Source organism: Dendronephthya gigantea, unplaced genomic scaffold (genome assembly GCF_004324835.1).
Source record: "Dendronephthya gigantea isolate DGI-Jeju-01 unplaced genomic scaffold, DenGig_1.0 000113F, whole genome shotgun sequence".
NCBI classification, from domain to species: Eukaryota; Metazoa; Cnidaria; class Anthozoa; order Malacalcyonacea; family Nephtheidae; genus Dendronephthya; species Dendronephthya gigantea.
Genome location: NW_021163123.1, coordinates 671,953 through 695,396, shown reverse-complemented (window position 1 = coordinate 695,396; position 23,444 = coordinate 671,953). Strand labels below are relative to the sequence as shown.

General features: G+C 35.7%; 3 protein-coding genes across 3 annotated transcripts; 1 reads left to right on the top strand and 2 right to left on the bottom strand.

Moving 5' to 3' along the window:
- Positions 1–3,266: 3,266 nt before the first annotated feature.
- On the bottom strand, positions 3,267–18,518 carry LOC114535241. The gene is made up of 11 exons (XM_028556620.1): positions 17,654–18,518; positions 17,311–17,460; positions 16,845–17,052; positions 16,561–16,718; positions 16,015–16,203; positions 15,516–15,906; positions 15,132–15,246; positions 14,795–14,941; positions 14,482–14,687; positions 14,202–14,289; positions 3,267–3,591 (listed from the first exon to the last, which is right to left on the bottom strand). Exons 1-11 carry the CDS (start codon positions 18,176–18,178, stop codon positions 3,267–3,269), a joined length of 2,502 nt encoding a protein of 833 aa, XP_028412421.1. The 5' UTR covers positions 18,179–18,518.
- LOC114535256 lies at positions 8,399–9,260 on the bottom strand. Its single transcript, XM_028556632.1, has 2 exons — positions 9,075–9,260; positions 8,399–8,940 (listed from the first exon to the last, which is right to left on the bottom strand). Exons 1-2 carry the CDS (start codon positions 9,186–9,188, stop codon positions 8,446–8,448), a joined length of 609 nt encoding a protein of 202 aa, XP_028412433.1. The 5' UTR covers positions 9,189–9,260; the 3' UTR covers positions 8,399–8,445.
- LOC114535239 lies at positions 18,470–22,950 on the top strand. Its single transcript, XM_028556619.1, has 9 exons — positions 18,470–18,542; positions 19,302–19,368; positions 20,265–20,334; positions 20,454–20,801; positions 21,235–21,429; positions 21,597–21,743; positions 22,008–22,084; positions 22,349–22,457; positions 22,582–22,950. Exons 1-9 carry the CDS (start codon positions 18,470–18,472, stop codon positions 22,948–22,950), a joined length of 1,455 nt encoding a protein of 484 aa, XP_028412420.1.
- The last annotated feature ends 494 nt before the right edge of the window (positions 22,951–23,444 follow it).

Genomic DNA, 23,444 nt, shown 5'->3' with positions numbered 1-23,444 from the left:
ATTATTGTTTTTTCAGGAGTTTCAATTTTCCTTAAAAATTTATTTTTCAAAATTACCTTTAACGACCCATGAAGACAGTGTCTTGTTTCAATGGACTCTAATACAAAAGGGTGTCCAAAAAAAGAGATTGGTACATTCTCTCTTTATCTTCAAAAGCTGGTTTAGCAAAAACTACCTTACAAGGTGAAAGTCTTAAGTAGTATTGTTAGTTTAATGGAAAGTATGTTGTTTTTTAGTTGCTTTTTGGAAAATGGTCAGTAAATTGTCAGTGATAAGTATTCAGTAAATCTTAAAAAAATCATTCAAAAGTTTTAAGAATGGATTACTTTTTACGGATTACGAAAAGCATTTTAAAAGTTTTTTATGTCACTTTCTTGGATTGATTTCCTCCGTAATAAATTCCTACCCCCCTCCCCTAACAAAAGTATACCTTCGGTAATAAGTACTTATCTGCTTCCAGGAAAACAAAGAAGAATGTCAGTTCGGGTTTATTCATTTATTCTAACCGTTTTTTAAATATCTACTATGATTTTTATTCTTGAAATGCTTCTCCGCGTGAATGGATGATGTAGAATTTATTGCCAAAAAATTCTCTAACAACGCATTCAAATCTCTTTTTCTTTCTTGGAATTTTCATCGTCCATGTTGATGTACATATTTCCTGCCAAACAGGGGAATAAATATACATTTTCAACTAACACAAAAAAAAATTATTTACTTTTGGATAAAATTAAACTGTATCCTTCCTAAATTACTAAGAAAGCTGTTCTGAGCAGGGGCGTAGGAAGCAATTGTTAACTAATTGCCAGTCAGGTTTTCGTTGTCTACATTCAACTGTAACTGCTCTTCTTGAGGCCACTAATGAATGAGCCTACAACATTGACCATGGAAATGTTACGGCTATTATGTTCCTAGCTTGATCTCGAAAGCTTTTGATACCGTAGATCATGAAATTCTGCTAGGTATACTTAATGCATACGGCATTAGTGGAATTGCTGGTAATTGGTTTAGATCTTACTTTAAAGGGCGGGAGCAAAAGTGTTTCTTTAATGGTCATCTTTCGACTAGTGTTTGCTTCGTTGCGGACTTCTGCAGGGCACTATATTAGGGCCAATTTTTTTCTAATTTACATCAATGATCTACCAAATTGGCTTTCACATTCTCGGGCTCGGATGTTTGCTGATTAAGTAATAATATTGATGACATTAATCATTGTTTCAACGAAGATCTTGCTATTGTCAGTGAATGGCTCTCAGCGAACAGACTTACTTTGAATCAACCTAAAACCGAATTCATGTTAATCGGTTCCTATCAAAGAGTCGATACTTTTCCAGCCATCCAAAATGTCTTCTCTTGTAATTTCACCTTTGTATTGGACAGTTCTTGTTGCGTGTCTTTCAAGTGGCGTGTAGTCTCTTGGATTCTTTAAGCCATTGCAAATTTACAATAGCCAACTTTGAACTCGCTAAAGACTTGGGTTGATACCTAACATCATGAGTTTTAGCTGTAGTACTGGAATTAACAGTCGCAGAATAAGGTTTAAATTTCTTTCTTGTACTTGTTTCAGTCCTCGTTTTACGGTGTTTACGCTTTCCACCAGGTATTTTGAGCATCGTCTGATGAAAAATGTTCATTGCACACCTTCGTATGTTTGGTCAAGATAAAACCATCTTTTTCATCTACTTTCCCCATACGATTGCACCAATTGTTCTTTAAGGGGTTCTCCAAAGGCACTGTAAAAAAGTGGAAAGGCGACCGTCGACCGCGACCGTTATTCATACAAACACGGTTTGTGCAATTGTAATAGCAGCATTGAGTTCCTTCAGAATGTTGTCGTTTTACCTTGGGCTCAACGTTTTCTTTGTTCCCGTCATCTTCTGGTGGAATGCTCTCGTCGTGTCCACCTTTATATAAAAACCCATCAAAATGCACTGTGAAAAAGTACAAGATAAAAGTTGAACAAGTAATATAATTTATGCACTAGAAAATCCGGCGTGTTTATTCAACACGAAAATGTGTTGTGAAAGCACTCTTTCTGTGCTCGGGAAACACGCCAGAATGTTACAATATCAATCGTGTTATTAAAACACGCCAGAATTACCACTGCAACACGGCTAACGTGCGCAAATAACACGTTGATATTACCAAACAACAACAACACACCAGGAAGATACCAACGACACGCTTCTTGTCACGGAGTGTGTCGTAAATAAGTTAAGAACACGTTTGCGTGTTTAACAAACACGTCTGATTGCGTGTCGTGTGTTGCAAAACATTTAAACTAAGCTCAGCACGCTAAGCTTTAAATTACAAGTCATACCCAGCTTGTATGGATTTTCAAGGGACATTATTGCTGCGAGCTATATACAGGGTGTATCAAAAAAAAGGTAATCCAACTTCAACAAGCTATTGTACGTGAACTACTCAGTCTATGAGCGAATTGTTTTCACATTCGGAAAGATCAGGCTTTTAACTATCGGATGACATGTTTTTAATACCCAAATGGTGAAAAATGAGCACATACGAGGCTGATAAAAAATGTTAGTCGCAATCGCATATTTTCACCTTTGAGCCTAATTAAAGCAGTGCATAACAAAAGAAAAAAACAATTAATCATGAACATGTCACAGCATGCACTGGTTTTATGCCGCATTGCTTGGAATGTTCTCCTTATTCCTACTTAATATGCATATGCGGGTAGTTTATTCAAAAGCAAAAGTCCCAAAGAGAGTTAATTTTCAATGGTTTTAGTCCCAACTCTCAGAGGTGAAAATATGCGATTTCGACTAACAATTTTTATCAGCCTCCTATTTGCTCATTTTTTCACCATTTGGTATCAAAAACATGTCATTCGATAGTTAAAAGCATAACCTTTCGGAATGTGAAAAAAATTCGTTAATAAAATGAGTAGTTCACGTACAATAGCGCACCAAAGTTGGATTACCTTTTTTTTGATACACCCTGTATTGTAGGTGATTCGAAGGTAATCATTCAGTATTTTTAATAATGGGGAGTAGTGTAGCTGCCGGGACACTCAGTAGGTCGAATCAGCGCAAGATTACTATAGAAACCAATAAGTGATTGTATTTGTGATCAATGGTAACATTACTGCCATAGTTCTGAATAAATACTGTACATAAAAAAGAAAAGCTTAGTGATTTGGGCAATCCTGGCACTAATTTAGAGGAATATAAACGTTTAAATAATAAGTGTATAATAACACACCTCACGTTAAACAACTTTATCAACAATACAAATTAACGTTATTAAGCTACAAACTCTATAAATGAGCTGTTTGTAAGTTTTACATAAATTTTTCCCAAGATAGTTTTGGGAAATAACGGTAAACAATGCCCCAATTCTTCTATACGAACCACAAATTTTTCTGGGGTAAAATCTACATGATAAGATAAGAATCGCCCGTCGAAGCTTCTTGTTGCCATTCTTTGAACAATTAGAAACGTCTCGTTTCTAATTAGCAGGATGTGTTTAATACTTCCAAAAGTAGGTAAACTATCAATGCCGTTGGTTTCCATACAGACCACATCATCAACAGCAAAGCGAACCCCATTCTTTTCTGTATAAATTGCTCTGGAATAATATAGTAACATAATATAATACAGCATTTATAAGCTCTGAGCGTTATTTCGCCAAGAGCAGTAGAATAATTAAAATACATCATTAGCTAATTACTCGAAATAAAGAATTGTCTACTAATGGTCAATTGGTCGAGTGCCATGATCAATAAGAGAACAGACGCATGAAATGAAATTTTACATTTTAGCATGTGACAGAAATTTTTCTATTCTATGTATCATGTTGCGCGTGATATTTCCAAAATTTTGACTTTTTCAATATTCCAAATGTTGGGGAAAACCATAGGCAGCCCAATAGCGATGGTTTTATTTGAAATAAAAGTGCACTAAAATATTGAAAATTAGAACAAAGCTTTCCGTATTTTGATGCAATTGAAACATGTATCATTTGTTCATGCTAACTAAAATCCTGACATCCTGTGTATTACGCAACGGGCGACTCGCGTGCCTGACAGTGTTCAGGCAATGTAGGCATTATATAGTATATATATATCCTAAGGTAGGCAACTTCAATCCCAATATCGACATGGACACATGCAAACAATCAGAAAATACTTCAATTTATCCCTAAAACTAAGCTAAAATAACAGCAGAAATGAAATCTACGATAATTTTACTATATACTGACTATATTTTAATATTGAAAACAAATTATGGAAGCGAGAAAAATGCGAAAAGCTTTTAATATTTTACTCATTTTTTGAATGGGACGATGCTGGACCCGCGCTGTTGACTTTTGAGAACGTTTGAAAATGACGAATACGTAATCTGATTGGCTCTTTGAAAACCGTCAAATTTGCATACCGGGGGGGATAGCACTCGGAGTCGGCAAGAAAATGCAAGCGCGGGAAAAATCTAATTTTTATGCCAGTCTGAAATTACGGCCCTTTAAAAATGTTTTTATTAAATTATAAAGGTAATTTTGAAGGATATTGTCTGGAGGTGTATTTAATATGTGATTATTTACGCAGCGTTTGTAAAAAAGCGTAAAAAATGTAGCTCGGTTATAAGAAATATCTCGGACGTACGTATACAGTAAGTATATTTAGTTTATAAAAACCTTATAATTTGCGTCGTGTTGCCTATGGTCTTGCTTTCAAAACAAAATTATATACCTTTAAATATCTCGCGATGAACAGGCAACAATTTAAACTACAAAGCTACAATTATGGGGAAGGAGAAGACCAACGACAAAGTATACTGTCTCAACTCTGATTTTTATATTTGGTAAGTAATTTTTATGTAATGTTTATACAAACATATTTGCAGTTAGATATTTAAGAAATACAATCCATAATTGTTTGGTTAAAAAGTACTTTCCTATCAGGGCTAACGTATATAAAGAACATAATAAAATTATAGCATAATTGTCTAATAAACACAATTTGGGTTGAATTACTCAGATACTGTCCCTTATATGGCTTAAAATACTTTCTCACCAGGAATTATACGCATATAAAAAAAGCATGTCTTCCTTTTTACGATTACCACACTCATGGGAAAGGGAAAGCTTAAAAATCTATACTTTTACCAATAACATAACGGCAGTAAATCTATGCTATTGCTATACACAGTAGAATCATGATTGTATAGGTGTATTAAACTTGAACTGTATTAAAAAAACTCACCAATAGACATATTACGACTTCTTTAAACGCCAGTCAACCAAACTCTTTTTAGTCTTTTCTTTACCAGCATACATCATGTTTATAAGAGTCCATGCGTATTAATGTTGATTTCACGACCATACATTTAATATTATGCAGGAATAGTTGACGTGCGGCTTTTCACAAAGGGACCGAAAACAAAAATCTTTGCTAAAGTACTCGTCCAGAAAAACGCCATTTGAGTTGATCCATCAATTTTCTACCAATAGAATATTGCTAAAGGTTTCAGATGACACACAAGTAGGCAATTTCGTCAAGCAGGCAATCCATGAATCTGCAATAAATAAGGAAATCGAAAAAAGAACGGCTGAAAAACCACATGATCAATCGTCGATAAAAACATGAATAAACAAGATCGTAATGCCGAAGAAAACTAAATTTTTTTGTTCATTCATACCTTGCCAGCATTCCTGTAGTTTTTTTTTCATAATTTGAGCCCAGATCACTACGAAAAATGCATGAAAATGCACGATTTTTCGCTCGTCGAACACTTTGCTGTTTGCCAAAAACGTGTCTGTAATTTTGATGGCGAAAACCGGTCTGACCGGTTATATTCAAGTCAAATGACGTAACAAGTGCTGGGGGAGGGTCACGTGCCAGAATGTTATAGTATACAGTTAATACAGCTAGAATGTTATAATATATATAATACACAAACGCGACCTTGTTGGAAGGTTATCGAAATAATTGAAATACTTATAACTGTTTATTAAGTTTGCATGCATCCAATTTTAACAAAATACACACATTATACTGATTATAGGAATAAACTGGTGTCACGCATGAAAAATCAAAATATATAGTTCACACCCCTCACTTAGTTCATCTTAGTTGTTGTAGTTTATATGAAATGATGAAAGTTTCTAAGTAGAGCTCTTTTTAGGATGCTTGGCAATTATGAGTACTGCGAAGGTTCTCAATATCCGTTAGAAATGATTCATTCTGACATATCCAACGCTAATTTTAATGTCAATCCAAAGACGGTGGGAGTAGTTATTAAAGATATTTGGAAAGAGAAGGTTAAAAGAATCACCTCAAACAGTTCGGGTCCTTCGCGATACATGCACTTACGAAAGCGTGAAATAATAAATTCTGACACCGTTGTGATCACCAAATTTGACCAAGATATTATACAACGAATCGAAGCACTAGTATCAACGAGGAATGAAGATTGGGTGGTTGACAGAAAGTGTTTGGAAGAAGATGTTTTACTTTTGAGAAGGTGTTTGAAGAACAACGACATTAGCGTTGAGGGTCAGCGTTTGACTCGGAATAGCAATTACGTTATCTCCACAGTCCATCACATTGAGCACTTGTGGTAAGGTTGTTCCCCTTAAGGTTGTCGAGCACACAGATGAAATTACCGTGTCACTTTTCCCAATCAATATTATAGGAAGATTTACAAATGACGGTAAAAGGAGGACGTCATCAATTGACTGGTATGGTTGCACTGGGGCAGTTTTACAACGCTATGAAGAGGATTGAGTCGGGTAAAATTTTGTACATTTAAATGGAAAACAAAAGGAGAAATATATGTGTGCATGCAGCTCGGGACGCATACACGTTCCCTCAGTCGTTTTACTTTGTGTGCACTGTTTAGGAAATTCGTCTGTTGAAATCGCTACCCATCTCATGCAGTTTATATTTTTGAGTGACGGGGGCTTTCGATTTCCCTTGGCACATTTTTCCGACAGCACAATGTCCCTCTTCAGTGCTGTACCTGCAATTTTGGGAAGGTGTTATGCGGTTGAAAAGTTTGGGTTTAAGTAAGTTCCATTTATTAGTTAAACAGTAATTAAAAATTCACTATAGATTTATATGAACATGTAGCTATAATATATATGGTTTATTGATTTCAGCATTTACTACTCTATCTGTGATGGTGGAGATTCGAACAGACAGTTTATTAAAATCCATTTTAACACCTGTCATCCCGCTGACCTGCATTTCATCGGCTACAATATGTTATCTGAAGTGCCGATGGCTTTCATGATGGATTGCAAGGTATGCTCTTTGTTTCTATGATGATGCAGCGTGTGTCAATTTGTTTTCACTCAAAAACATATTTCAAAATCATCTTACCTTTTAGCATAATTTCAAAAAGCTACGAAATAACATAGAGAAAAGCAGTACTCATGGAACATCCAGATGCTTGACTAAAGATGGGAAAAATATCTTTTGGGTGCATTGGAGGGAGGCTTATGAATGGGACCAAGCAAACAACTCTTGTCACATCCATGAAAACTTAACAGAGGAGCACTTCAATCTCAATCCCAGTTCAAGGATGCGCAACAGCTTGGCTGAAGATGTGCTAAATAAGAAAATGCTTTATCTGATGGAGGTAGCATTTTATTACATCATTGTACATATGGAATTAATTTCTTATATCTACGTATCACAGCGCTAATTCAGGAAATGTCTTTTACCTTACTCCTTAGGCTTATAGAAATCACTTAGCAAGCACTGGAAAGGACCCGAGCAAACTTGATGAGACAATAAAATTCCTGAAACACACCAGTGCAATGGTCCAACTCTTTTCGGATAAGCACCAGATATACCACGTAAACGATCCGAGACTGAAGGAATTAGAAGGATCACTTCAGTTTTTCTCCGATTGGAAAGATCAGATGACCAAAGGGGCTCATTTCCTATCAGAAAAGTTATGGTTCGATCTCCAGTCAATGGTACATGGTTTCATATCCATTGTTCAAACAAAACTGTCACGTTTTCCTGGGTCCACAATCAAGCCTGCCATAATGAATCAATATATTGTGGAAAATCATTTTTCGCAATTGAGAAGCGCTAATGGGCAAAACGACAACCCGACTTACGCAGCTGTACAAGGTACACAAAATTCCATCATATTCGGCCAAACATCAATCAGCAAGAAGAGCAACACTGGCTGTACGCAAAACAACTCGTTCTCGAATTTGCCCAACCATCGCCCTTTCGCCCTTGGGAATAATAATAAATCACCGATGCAAAAGACATTCAGTTTATTGATATAAGCTGTTTATTTTAATGCAGCAACCTCACATGACGTTATTCATGAACCAACTAGTCAAAAATACTAGTTAACCATTGACTCTATGGAACTGTTAACATTGCAATCGTATAGTTATATTTATAATAATTATTAAGTGCTTTTAAAAATGTTATAGCTAAATACCGTTCACTTTCATCTATAAACGACGTAACCTTAACGGCGGAACACGCATCGTATCGTCTATGACTGAATTTTGATTATGATCAACGACAAACATTGACGTTATTTGGGGGCAAGGCATAATACTATGGCTCTGAATAGCTCGACACAGTTCGTTTGCTAGTTTAGTCTTGTTCCATTTTGCAAGAAAGCGACAATCATATGAACTACAAAGTTTTTGGAGTTCCTTCTTCTTGTACAATTGTACCATGCCGTTACATTTGACTTGTTTTACCAGGGCTACCAGACGCGTATGAGAGACTTCCTTGCCAGGACTTCGGTCTTGCTCGATCTCGGGAACGTTGACTTTCATTCGCTTTTGCCGAGCTTTTTCTCTTCTTTCCAGGACAGCTTTGCGATGCGCCATTGTTTTCTTTATTTGGAAATCTCTTCGAAGGTCGCGCAAGAACTGACCCGCACCCATCTTGATATACCTTTCTGACACATCTTTGTATATTAGATATACTAGGTCCTACGAATCAGAATATTTGTAAAAAATATAAATTATATGCTTTAATATGTTACGTTTTATACTATTCTGACATTTTCACTACTAAGACACCAGAGAACTTTGACTTGTGTAAATTTCATTTTTATCATTCTCACCTTGTTATCGTCTTCAATGGCAAATATATTTTGAAACATTCTTCGCAAGTGGGCATCATTTAGTATCTCTGCTAATGCATCATCGATCAAATCATTCTGAAGAGCAGCAAGCATGTTCGTGTTAATTCGATCTACTCGCTTCTGTTCAAGTGCCAAGAAGAATTCGTATGTTTTATCACTTATGTGCAACAGTCCTCGCTCCCTATATTGTCGTACTTCGATTGCACTGAGCGTTTCTGTGTTGCTTGAGGTGGTTTCAAGGAATTCATGTTGGACAGTAACATGGTTTTCCAATAAGGTGATTTTCTTCATTTCAACATTTATATTCGTGCGAACGGCTGGTGATGTTGAAAACATATTTCCTACGACATAGGATCGGTACTTATCGAGGCATTTCTTTATTGTCCAGCCACCAATATACCTGACTTTCCCTCGACCTTCTGCGCCCATTGCGTGCACGTCGAACTCCGCTGATTCTTCTGCTTCTCGTTCACGAGTTAGCTTGACCAGTTTTCCCACAAATAGCTGGTAAATATGTAGAAGGAGGGATGCAGCCAAACTTCTTTGTCCATCATCGATTTCAATCCACTTTCTGAGACAAAAAGCACTGACAACATCACTTCTAAATTCTTGAGTGAGGAACAATTGGTGAACTTTCCCTGTAGCCCAAGTGAATTCTTTGTTTGTAACGTGCAAATCGTCACAATTTTCGGACAAGTGATCCTCAAACAACGCATATATCCGACACCAAAATATTCCACTTAGTAGGCGAAATAGGTCTATATGAGCAAGAGCGTACGATCTGCCGATCGAAGGATTGACTGAAGGAATCGTGAGATGAATCATTTACGATGTCCTTCAGAAACGATTCTATCTTGAACGTTGTGGGAGGTCGGGACAATTCGTCGCTAGAATTCACCATACATAATAGGACATCTTCCAGATCTACAGAGCTCCCTTCATTTGCCTCAAAAAGCCTTTCTTGCGCAGGCTACGAAGTCCTCGTCCACTGCATCACTAAGCGTATCACCTTGGCAGCCATACAGAATTTCGTCGTCGTTTTTCGTCTGAAAGAAACTGTCATCGAGAACAACATTCTTGCAGCATGTGTGATCAAAGTGCGGAGCTCGGGAGTCTTGGTATCAAGACAGTTTAACTCGCTAGGTGATGGCAATAAGAACCGACGATGAAATCCAATAACTTGAAGGGATGACTCTTTTGTAGCGCGTGACAGTGCGACATATGTCTGACCTGGAACAAACTCTTGGGAACAATGAATCACAACACTTGGCAGCGTCATACCTTGCGCCTTATGAACGGTAATTGCGTAACTCAATGCAATGGGAAATTGGGTTCTGCTGGCTTTTATGTCCCATATCTGTTGTACATGTACCATGTTCGTTTAGAAATGGCGACATTTCCAATTCGCGGGAATTTACGACCAGGCAATCATTTTCTGCTCCAACAAACTTTCCTCGAGAGCCGTTTTAAGTTGTGCGTTTAGGTTATAGGTCAGCATTACATTGCACCCTTTCTTTAAACTGACAAATCTTGCGAACTGTGGTTTCCAGACATTGCGCACTACCCGTGTCGCTGCTCTCAAACATCATTAGGTCTCCTGGTAGTTTTGATAGAACATCTAAATTATGAACGCTGACAGGCAATCTCTTGAAAAGATATGAACAGGAGGCTCGTCTGAGTCGCAATGCGAGATAGGTTCTTCCGATAACCTTGGAGATATTCCTCTGTCGCATCATCGCATTGTCCCATACGTATTTGATCTAATGCGGCTTTCAACTTTAACTCTTCACCCCCTTGACGCCAAATCGTTGTCAGTTTAAATCGATGTTTGAATGCCTTTTCAAACAGCTCCGAAAATATATCACTTTTCCTAAATCGAATGGACCTGGAAATCGGCTTCAACTGCCAGAAATCACCAACTAAAATGATTTGAACACCTCCAAAAGGATGGTTATTTTTTAAGACAGTGTGTTGAAGAAGATTGACTAAACTGAAAATACGTTCACTGGACATTGAAATCTCGTCCCAAATTACTGCGTTAGTAATTTTCTATGTTTTCGAGTATATTCTGCCGTCGAAGGGAACGTTCAATCAAGAGACTATCTGGCAGCTCCGCAGTTTGCAAGCCATAGTGGGCGTGGACAGTTTTAGCCCCACAGTTATAAGCCATGCACGATATCCCACTTGATGATAGAACTTGAACTTTAATTCCATTTGCAGTTAATCTTTTCGTTATTTTTTCGACAACTGTAGTCTTTCCCACGCCAGCCCTTCCAAATATGCAAACATTATGGCCAAGTTCTGCGAGGTCTGCGACGTCTTGTTGCTCTTTGTGTCAACTTGATGGATGATAATCAACCGTTTGATTCATGGATTGATGTAATCTCTGTAATAAGGAAGATGTTTATCTACCGGCCTGTAGTTCGCAAAGGTGGATTCAGATCCTATTGCATTTATTAATCATTTCATATAAACTACAACAACTAAGATGAACTAAGTGAGGGGTGTGAACTATATATTTTGATTTTTCATGCGTGACACCAGTTTATTCCTATAATCAGTATAATGTGTGTATTTTGTTAAATTGGATGCATGCAAACTTAATAAACAGTTATAAGTATTTCAATTATTTCGATAACCTTCCAACAAGGTCGCGTTTGTGTATTATATATATTATAACATTCTAGCTGTATTAACTGTATACTATAACATTCTGGCACGTGACCCTCCCCCAGCACTTGTTACGTCATTTGACTTGAATATAACCGGTCAGACCGGTTTTCGCCATCAAAATTACAGACACGTTTTTGGCAAACAGCAAGTGTTCGACGAGCGAAAAATCGTGCATTTTCATGCATTTTCGTAGTGATCTGGGCTCAAATTATGAAAAAAAAACTACAGGAATGCTGGCAAGGTATGAATGAACAAAAAAATTTAGTTTTCTTCGGCATTACGATCTTTTTATTCATGTTTTTATCGACGATTGATCATGTGGTTTTTCAGCCGTTCTTTTTTCGATTTCCTTATTTATTGCAGATTCATGGATTGCCTGCTTGACGAAATTGCCTACTTGTGTGTCATCTGAAACCTTTAGCAATATTCTATTGGTAGAAAATTGATGGATCAACTCAATGGCGTTTTTCTGGACGAGTACTTTAGCAAAGATTTTTGTTTTCGGTCCCTTTGTGAAAAGCCGCACGTCAACTATTCCTGCATAATATTAAATGTATGGTCGTGAAATCAACATTATACGCATGGACTCTTATAAACATGATGTATGCTGGTAAAGAAAAGACTAAAAAGAGTTTGGTTTGACTGGCGTTTAAAGAAGTCGTAATATGTCTATTGGTGAGTTTTTTTAATACAGTTCAAGTTTAATACACCTATATACAATCATGATTCTACTGTGTATAGCAATAGCATAGATTTACTGCCGTTATGTTATTGGTAAAAGTATAGATTTTAAGCTTTCCCTTTCCCATGAGTGTGGTAATCGTTAAAAAGGAAGACATGCTTTTTTTATATGCGTATAATTCCTGGTGAGAAAGTATTTTAAGCCATATAAGGGACAGTATCTGAGTAATTCAACCCAAATTGTGTTTATTAGACAATTATGCTATAATTTTATTATGTTCTTTATATACGTTAGCCCTGATAGGAAAGTACTTTTTAACCAAACAATTATGGATTGTATTTCTTAAATATCTAACTGCAAATATGTTTGTATAAACATTACATAAAATTACTTACCAAATATAAAATCAGAGTTGAGACAGTATACTTTGTCGTTGGTCTTCTTCCTTCCCCATAATTGTAGCTTTGTAGTTTAAATTGTTGCCTGTTCATCGCGAGATATTTAAAGGTATATAATTTTGTTTTGAAAGCAAGACCATAGGCAACACGACGCAAATTATAAGGTTTTTATAAACTAAATATACTTACTGTATACGTACGTCCGAGATATTTCTTATAACCGAGCTACATTTTTTACGCTTTTTTACAAACGCTGCGTAAATAATCACATATTAAATACACCTCCAGACAATATCCTTCAAAATTACCTTATAATTTAATAAAAAACATTTTTAAAGGGCCGTAATTTCAGACTGGCATAAAAATTAGATTTTTTCCCGCGCTTGCATTTTCTTGCCGACTCCGAGTGCTATCCCCCCCGGTATGCAAATTTGACGGTTTTCAAAGAGCCAATCAGATTACGTATTCGTCATTTTCAACGTTCTCAAAAGTCACAGCGCGGGTCCAGCATCGTCCCATTCAAAAAATGAGTAAAATATTAAAAGCTTTTCGCATTTTTCTCGCTTCCATAATTTGTTTTCAATATTAAAATATAGTCAGTATATAGTAAAATTATCGTAGATTTCATTTCTGCTGTTATTTTAGCTTAGTTTTAGGGATAAATTGAAGTATTTTCTGATTGTTTGCATGTGTCCATGTCGATATTGGGATTGAAGTTGCCTACCTTAGGATATATATATACTATATAATGCCTACATTGCCTGAACACTGTCAGGCACGCGAGTCGCCCGTTGCGTAATACACAGGATGTCAGGATTTTAGTTAGCATGAACAAATTATACATGTTTCAATTGCATCAAAATACGGAAAGCTTTGTTCTAATTTTCAATATTTTAGTGCACTTTTATTTCAAATAAAACCATCGCTATTGGGCTGCCTATGGGAAAACAAAAACAAACTCTTTGCCTCTTTAATTTAGGAATTTTTTCGATTTTATTATATAAAATGATATGTACACGGTATGACGTAATTTGTGTTCAGATAAAAAAATTGACCCCAAACCATGACGTCATGCCATGTATCTACAACTGAACAGATATCTATATTTGTTAAGGCCCGTTTACACTTGCGATTGTTAGTGCGATTTTGTGCGATTTTCTTTTTTTGACAGATATGTACGAGTACTAAGTTAAGAATGTTCTGATGTACAAGAGTTCTTATTTGAACATTCGTAACTAATTCACTCGTTACATCTATCAAGAGAAGAGAATCGCACATAAAATAGCAGCAAAAATTGCAAGTGTGAGCAGCCTTTAAAGAGCTAATTCAGTTTGTATACGATTTTATACTCACTGGGAGATTGGAAAATTTCCTGAGTCTGTTAGTTGATTCAGTTTCTCTTTAACGTTGGGAGGTGCGTCAATGTTGTCTGGCGATTGATCTGGAAAAACGCCCAGTTCAGAACATGCTCATACTCATAAGTTAGTTGCAATTAATTATTTGCTGCTATCTACCAGATCACAAAAGAATAAACGCTTTAGTTGGCAATGTACTTCTTTCCTCTAATTTATTTTACTTTTTTTACTTTCTCTTGCGTACTTGCTTACGCTGATAGAATTAAATCTAGCCGTACCATTCATTAGAGGTGTTTCGGCATGCGACAGAAAACTAGAGACCTGTTGCCCAGGATTCAAGAGTAGTTGATAACAGGCGCTGTATTGATGATGATATGCCAGGGTAAGGGCCACATTCTTATAACTCTTGTTGATGATCGCTTGCTTAAAAAAGTGATGCTTTCCTTCAAAACGCATACACCAGTGCATTCTAAGAGGACCAAATCTATTAGCAAATGAGTTTTAATTATTTGTGGTTGTGGGCAAGTAATTTTTAATGTGATATCACAGTTTGCTAATATGTTACGCTTGATCAAGAAAATAGGTAATTACTGTATCATTTGATCTGGAAGGTGGACCATGTAGTGCCACTTAGGAGTGGTAGCCGCATCACCATAAAGTTTAAGGTATAATGTATGATGCTCCTGTATCAGAGTTGCCAAAATTACAGCATCGCCATCTGTCACTTCAAATGCTAGACTAAAAGACATTTAGAAAAAAAACCGTGTAAGTTGAAATAACCATATCAATAGAAATGCAGTGATAGCCAAACACTAGCAAAACATACGTTGCTGTAGAAAATCTCATGATATGACTTTTTACAACCCTATATCCATTCCTGTAACACAAACTATAGAAAAATGGAAAAAATGCTATTATATTTTAATACCTGAGGTTTGTGATCAAGAACATGAGTCTCATACAGTACCAATGTTCATCATCATCTGGCATAAGTGTTCCGATAACAAAAGGTAGCAGGTTGCATAATGTGATAATTTGTGCTGCTGAAATGGATTAAAAATCAACAATTTTATTTGATGTAAACTTGTATTAACTGGCAGATGTTGGTACATTGCACTTTTGTATATGTACTGTACAGTAGATGCATAATCATCATGAAAATATGCACTACTTACATACAGGTCATATAGCATAGCAATATATTTTTATGGGCAAAAATGGATTGAAATGCCCACATGTTAAACTATTGTGGAGATGTCCACTTTGTACATGCAGCACAATCTAAAACTCTATCAGATGTTTTCTAGCTTACCTGATTGGTTTAACTTGTGGCCACCAGAGTTTAGCATGTTTCGATCAATAGGCGATGGTCTATCTTTTGACTCTGTGCCATGAAGGATCATTTCAGCAATTGTGTTATTTAGCCAGTTAATTGTAAATAAACCCAAGTCATCAATTGCATGCCGCAATAGCAATTTGATCTCCAGTGGAACTACACCCTCCAGTAAGATATGCATTATATCGTGAGGTAAACACTTACAAATATCAAAATATCGTATTTCGTTGAGAATACTTAATCGGTTTATGCCCCAGAATTTTGACCAGTACATGCGATCATCATTTGTAAGGGCATCATCATTTATATCTTCAATATGTTGCAAATGGTCATGAAGTTCTCTGCACTGGCAACTTGAGTGAGTAAGCTAAAAATACACATGTCAAAGAACTGTTATAAATAGCAACTAGTTAGAGTACATTCAACTATCAACAAGTGAGCAATTTATGTGAGCCTCATAAATTACATGGTGTACCTTGCAAGGGATTTCATTTTCTTCTGTGGACTTGAAACAATAACAAGTTCTGCAAATTCTAAATGCTGCTCCCACACCTTCTTTAAATCCACTAACAGAGTTGGCAGCAGGTGTGTCAGCCAGAAACAGTACAAGTGTCCCTCTAAATTTTTGCAAACCTGCAAATGTTTGCAAAACCACACCACCATCCTGAAATTGTAAAAAGAATTAATTGTATACTATTGATTAAGAGATGTGCAATAATTTTTTAATTAATTGCACTCTAGCAGGAATAGCAAACAAAAAAAATATATTCAATATGCTGGCAAAATTTTCTTGTCATGCCTAAATGAGAAAAACATATCTACATTTTAACATCAGGGTGTTTTGAAAGCACATTAATGCAACAAGAGTCTTTTGAAAATGCCTGGTAAAGCTAATTAAGATACCTGTTTTCAGAAAATATCAGAATATGTATGCTATACTTGATGTTGTATGTACTTGTTACATACAACATCACTTGTTTCCTACCCATACTGTGCTGCAATCATCTAAAATTATACTTACACTGGCTAGTTTATTAACATCATCAACAAATGGCCTCAGTATGTTGTCAATACCAAATTCTTTGATATATTTGTACTTGGCAATTGCAAATAGCTGTATTGCTCTCATTGTAGAACGATATTGAGGACTAATATTACCAAGTATCCAGTAAAAGCAACCTGCATATTAAATTATCTAAGGTTAGACTAAGTTACTGTGGCATAAAAAATGTACATACTGTATATATACAAGTTAAAAAAACAGTAACTAGTGTATAGTGTATAGTGTATAGTACATAAACTTACCAAGCTTGTGCTTTGATGTCTTAGATCCAAGAGGATTTACCACTTCAATCTCATCATAATAAGCAATAATTTGAATGCCATTCTTTGTGCTTGAGAAAATTGGATGCCTCTTAACAAGTCGTCCATCACACACATCACCAAGAATTCCATCATTTCTATAATGACCATTTTCTACTTCTCTAAGAACATCTGGATTCTTCAGTAAACTCTACAGAGAAAATCTCTTGAATGAATTGTAAATAAAGCTGCAGGGCTTAGAGCTACTGAATAATCTAAAGGTCCCTTGTTACCTGGGCTTGTAGAGCAGGTCTTGCTCATACTCAGAAATCATAGTTCTTACACAATGATCAAATTCTTTTATTATTTTTTGCTACAATACCAGCCAGGTGTATTCTTCCATTTGACAATATTTATAGCTGTACTAATAATGCTTTGCAAATAACTGGTACTATAATGCATAAATTACCTCCAAGGTTTTGAGGATAGGAACATAATAGAAGTGGATGTCCTTTTCCACCCACTTCAAAACTTTTCCCTTTTTCATTTTTCCTCCTTTCTTCTTTGTTGTCACCTTTTGCCATTTCCACACAGATCCCAATTTTGTGGCTACAGGCTCCTGAAAAGAAACTCTTTTATTCAATGTGTATGTGTGTATTATATATTTATTGATTGATCATCAAATTTCTCCGAGTTAAATTGAATAAAAATCAATTCATGTCATGTCCACCCGGGCATCTTCTTTAATACACTACAGTTATTAAGTTATAAGCACACAAACTGAAACTCCAAAAGAACATATGACAGCCTACCACTAAACCAAAGTGTTCCTTGTAGTAATTTTTCCTTTGGACTGTAGTTGATAAATCAGCGAATAAGTTTCCTTGATCAAAAATTCCCTCATAGTCTATCTCCATGTTGACACCTTCATCCTTCAGTTTTCCGTCCACAGCTTTTTTCACATCAGTCAATATATCCGACACAAAACACTGGGTAGTTTCCATTATATCGTTGACAACCCTTTCACTAACTTTACTGGCTTTTAATGACAATAAATATTTTGCTGAATGACATTGTTTATAATTTTTATCAACAAGACCTACGGGAGTGTCTGGTACTTGCTCGTTCACTTGCATAAAATCGTTGATTTCGTTAGCTTCATTAGCGTGCTTTCGTCTGATATGTTTCCGAAATGAATCCATCTTGGAATATGATCGGTTACAAAACCCACAAACTGCTTTAAAATTGGCATCGTGATGATGAAACTTGAACATGTGCTTTTTGTAATCATTGCCTATATTTGTCTCATACCGGCATATATTACAAATAAAAACCATGTTGTTATTTTCATCTGACGTGCATGTGTTTGATTCCCACGCTAGTGCCACTGCTTGGGCTTTCTAAATTCTAATTTAGCCTCGAAGATCATGTATTTGTGTTGTGGAAACTTTGTTCCAAAAAGAATATGATTTTTCTGCGATTTTATTGGAAATGCTGCGGTTTAAGTGGATGCACCTACCCACCAGGCCTCTTCCTAACTAGCTGCTCCGCTCGGTTCCCGCCAAAACATTCTCTTATTCGGCAAAGTTGTATAAAGAAAAGTTGATTTGCGTTCAAAAATAAATAAAATGTCGAAATTTGATGAGGTTTTAAGGCTGCTGGAAAGTGAAAACATGGGTGAAGTTGCAGATGCTCTAATTGGTAGGTGTTATTTGTATTTTTATACTATATAAAACCATATACAGGATATTTTATGTATGTCTTTCGGACGTTGGCCATAAATTCCATTGGAAAAAGTAATTTTCCCCTGAGTCTGGCCTTCGGTTTCAGTCCATTCCTTCAATCGTTGTGTTTCCTTTTCTAGCTATGAAAGTTGTTTTGGTTATAGACATACTTTCGTTGTAGTTTTTAACACTTTTATAGTTTTAATTCTAATGAAAAGATGAGAAATAAGTATAACCAACACGACCAAGTACAATGTAGTTTTTTTAACTTATGAAGTTCATAAAATACACCACAATAGTAACTCCGAATAAAGTAAGCTACTTTATTCAGAGTTACTATTGTTGTGTATTTTATGAAAATACTCAGTGGTTTCAGCAATTAATGAAGTTCGTGTTGTAGTGGTTTCAAGAACAGTTTATTTCTCTTAGAATTACATTAATACAGTAGCGATGGCTGTAAAGTCTTCTTTAGAAATTTATAGTTTCGCAGTATGCAAGCCCTAAAATATTAGCATTTCCATGACCAAATATTGGACTAGCTTTGCCACTAAATAAATAAGATTCACTGTGGTAAAGCTTAAAGCTACATAATATTTAGTAACACCTAGCTATTGCCAGCAAAATATCATCAGCAAAAGTCTGAAAAGTTGGGATCACTATCTATGAGTAATCTTTTACTAAACTTCCCTTAACAATTTAGGTATTTTTAATTAAAGAAATATCTCTTTTATTTTAGTTGAGGAAATAGACAATGAAACATTGCCATTTATTACTGAAGAGATGCTTGAAAAATTGGGAATAAGGTAGTCCAGTTGTACATTGTAAAGATAACAATGAATGAAAGTTTCTGGGATTTTCTTAACGTTACGCACAAGAATTATTATGAGATTTTCGCCTATTCTTATGCAGAATGTACCACAGAGTACAGTATGTTTTTTACCAGTGAATGTTTCATCTGTCCTTAATTCAGATGAATGCATTTATTGCCAATGTTGTAATAGTCTTGGACTGTGTTAAACATGAGGAGGGCAAATCAGAAAGATGAATACAAAAACTTAAAAATAGAAATGATGTTAGTTAAATGTGTTGAACAAAAAGTTGGAAACATTTTGTGTCTTGTGAGTCAGGTTTGTATTCAATTAATTATGAAAATCTGCGAGACCAAGGGCTACTCCTGCAAAGAACTCCTGAAAATGGAAAGAAAGTAGAAGGAAAACCAGTGGACCACCCTTAATCAATGGTGGAATAGAGTTGAACCGGTGGGACATAACACAAATTGAAAATGTTCTAATATTTTGTATGACCTCTTTTTACATTTCAAAAAAGTTTTCACTTTTGTTGGGTAGAGTGTAGCAGTTTTGTCAGCATTTGTGCCTTACTGGTTCAACTCTAACTATTCCATCATTGATTAAGGATGGCCCACCGGCTTCCTTCTGTTTTCTTTCCATTTTCCTTTGCATGAGTAGCGCTTGGTCTCGCCACAGTTATTAGAATAAACATGGTTTGGAGACTAGATGGAAGTACGATACAACTCATTATCTATGTTATTGTCCAGATTTATGCAAAAAATGGTTCCTTATCCGTCACATTTCTATTGTATTTTTGCCCAACTAACTAATAGCAATGGCTTGGCTTAGCTCCTCAATCATGACTTGAACAACATGTTATATATATATATGAAATTTCTACTTATATATAGGCCACTTGGTAGACGTCTCAACGCATTGAAACTCATCAAAAATGCTAGTGTAATTCAACCAGAGTTACCAGTAAGTGATGCAAATGAGGAACACAAATGAAATGTATTTTAAGGCATTTCATCTGAATGACTGTTATTAATTAATGCTGTTATTAACCTACATACATTTTGGTATGCTTAATTCACTAGAAAAATGTAAGTGGGCAGAATGAATCTACAACCAGTCAGCATGCTGTTAATGCTAAAGATGTGCAAAATATTGTAGAAAGCTCATATGATGGAAAGAAAGCATCTGATACTGCTGCAAAGTTACCATGCCCCCTACCATATCCACCATTTTCCCCACGAATATGTGATGCAGAACGTAATAACAACATCCTTTTAGTAAGAGCTCAATTGATTCGTGAGACTGCAAGATTTTTCCTAAGCTTAAAATATGATTTGGTAAAACATTATGATGAGATTTGCCAACATCTCTTAAAAAGATTCCCTGACCTGCAAGATGCTATTATTTTGCCTGGAGCTACATGCACTTACGTAAGTTTTGTCTTTATAATGATCTTTTACTGCATAATTAACTTATGAGAAATGGATGCATGCACACATGTACTTTCATTGGAGTTATGACTAAATATGCTGGTTCTCATGCTTTTTTAAATCATAGAATTCACCTTTCAATTATGTAATTAAGTGAAAGTCCTCAACTATAAAATTCATATATCTTCTATTTCTTTTTATATATATATATCTTCAAGAAAAATAATTGTTTAACCGTAAAATTTATTTGTACAATATTCGATCTAGCTCGACCGGTTGTCAAAATTCTGTAAACAGTCAAACTACATGTTATTGATGTTATTTAAATTGCATTTCCCCCAATTTCACTTTCTAATTGTGCATGAACACCCTGTGTATTTACATAATATGCTACATATATTTGCATTTACATACTGTGTATACTCTATTGCAGATAAAACTGAAGCATGATTTGGCCCAAAGCGTTCGTAATCATAAAAGAACCAGTACAAGCACCAGTGTTTTAAAAAAAACTGGTGAGGCACTGATTACGGAACAGGGTCCACCCATGTCGTCTGCAGAAAATGCGCTGGTTACAAAAATGCTGGAAGAGCTTCATAGAGCAGCAAACAAATCAAAACCATCACAGGTGCAGTTACACATTGTATATCTATATATTTGACGTGCAGCATTTTAAATAGATTGCTTAGTTATTAGGAAATATACGTTTTTATCCGGTCAGGAGGTGCAGCCTAGGTATTAAGAGTATAAAGTACCTAGAGTATGACAAATGCATAATATATTATTTTTTACCAGGACCACATCAAGAAATTGCTGCTGGGGCTGAAGAGTAATTATAGTGAATGGATCAACTCAGAAGTCAGAAGTTTGAAAGACGTGATAGAAAAATATCCTGTATTGCAATATGCCAAATGGGTCAGTATTCAAGATGGTTTTTCTAAAGTGTGTTTCCTTCCAAAAGTTGTTATAAACTTAAGATAAAAACCTACTTACCACTAAAGCTATTAATTGATTTAAAGGTTGTTAACCCGGACCTTCGGTCAGGTTGTTCGGTCCGTTAACCCCGACCTTCATCAGTGCAATTATTGCAGTTAACGGACCGAAAACTTTGCAGTATTTAATAATTAGGTGGTTTTCCTATCAGTTCATTAAATTATTAAAGTCGCCATGCAAACGTACAAGAAAATCATTATATATTTTTTGTAGATAATTTACCAAGCGTGCCTTTTGATAGGCACGACTGAGGAAGAAATTGATGAACGAATGTCGTCGTTATTTGAAAGGTACTTTACCTGCATGTGTGCTGCTTTTCTGAAAGATGATATTTGCAGTTAAGGAAAATCTTACAGCTAGTTAGAGAATGGCCGTCAATCAGCCTCGAGGATGTCATTGCTCTGTACCATAGTGTAGATTAATTGTAAAATCTTTGAAGTGAAGAGGAAATCCGTGGTTTAAATAGGTGGCTACATGATTATTAATGCCACTTTTCCTCAGAGTGGATCGAGTATAACCACAATGGATTTAACATAAAACTATTTCTGCTATAGCATTAGAAAGATAATGGGGTCAAAAGAAGAAAGCGATCTGAAATTGGTAATTTTCGTAGAACAGGCAATCAACGCAAAAAAAAACGAAAGCGTCTTTCGGATAAACATGGTTAGTGCAATGATTTTTCCTAAATCAAAGTTTTCTTGTTTTGTTACGTGTGCAATAGATAATTTATTTACCATTTAGCTGCCTTTTTAATTAGGAGAAAATTATCATTTTTTTTTCAATTTAGCCTGGAGCAAAACAATTTCAACCAACCGCAGCGACGCCCACATTAATGGTTACAATTTCAGAAGATGGCGAAGAAATTAATCAAGGCTTTTTGTTTGTGGATAAAGTTCTAATGTGTGAGTTGGAGTATCCTAATGTCATCGTTCTTTTAAAGCTGTGGATTTCGGCACACTACGTTTTTAATATCGAATATGGCAAGGATACCGTAAATTTTGCCTATCTCTTGGAAGACTGCGTTCTAATGGAGCATGGCCTCAATAGTATACAACACTACCGTAATGCCAGTCAAGCCAAACGCCGATCCATCTCCCGTTCCAACAAACTGGAAATTTTTTATGGTCGCCTGAAGGCTGCTGGGTTGGAAATATAACACTTACAGCATGTGTTTTTGAAAAGATTTTGGCCCTGTTTTTTAGTGTTTGGATGTTTTGTTAATATATAGTATTTATTTATCTATCTATTTTTAACTGTCAATAGTTCTATTTATTTATTTAATTTAAAAAGTTGATGAATTTGAGATATTTTTTATTTGATAGTATTGAGCTAATAAATGTGGCTACGTGTTAAAATTCTGCATGCAAAGTTGAAGAACGAGCTGATACCAAAAGAGAAGCTTAAAATTCCTGGCGAAGCAAAAGTTCATTATGTGATGCGCAAACACACCTTTTGTGTTCTCAAAACACGCTTTTTGCATGTTATGGTTTGTCCCGTATATCTACACGTCAAATGGCGTGTTTTCAACGAAGCGTGTTCTCGAAGCACGCAGTGTGTTATTAAAACACACGTGTCCGTGCTCTTACAACACACGAGCTTATAACACGCTTATGGTAACAACACAGCAAAATTGTGTTGTTTGTGTGCTTT

Bases quoted from the DNA above. Each gene is read 5' to 3' on its own strand.
- LOC114535256 (XM_028556632.1), bottom strand. From the start codon at position 9,188: ATGCTTGCTGCTCTTCAGAATGATTTGATCGATGATGCATTAGCAGAG. The intron at 8,941-9,074 runs GTGAGAATGATA...TCTGATTCGTAG, and splicing joins CCATTGAAGACGATAACAAG to GACCTAGTATATCTAATATA.
- LOC114535241 (XM_028556620.1), bottom strand. From the start codon at position 18,178: ATGGTTTTTATTTGTAATATATGCCGGTATGAGACAAATATAGGCAAT. The intron at 17,053-17,310 runs GTAATTTATGCA...TTTTCTCTGTAG, and splicing joins CTATCCTCAAAACCTTGGAG to AGTTTACTGAAGAATCCAGA. The intron at 15,247-15,515 runs GTAAGCTAGAAA...AATCCATTTCAG, and splicing joins CCACAAGTTAAACCAATCAG to CAGCACAAATTATCACATTA.
- LOC114535239 (XM_028556619.1), top strand. From the start codon at position 18,470: ATGTCGAAATTTGATGAGGTTTTAAGGCTGCTGGAAAGTGAAAACATG. The intron at 20,335-20,453 runs GTAAGTGATGCA...TTAATTCACTAG, and splicing joins TAATTCAACCAGAGTTACCA to AAAAATGTAAGTGGGCAGAA. The intron at 22,085-22,348 runs GTACTTTACCTG...TTTCTGCTATAG, and splicing joins ATGTCGTCGTTATTTGAAAG to CATTAGAAAGATAATGGGGT.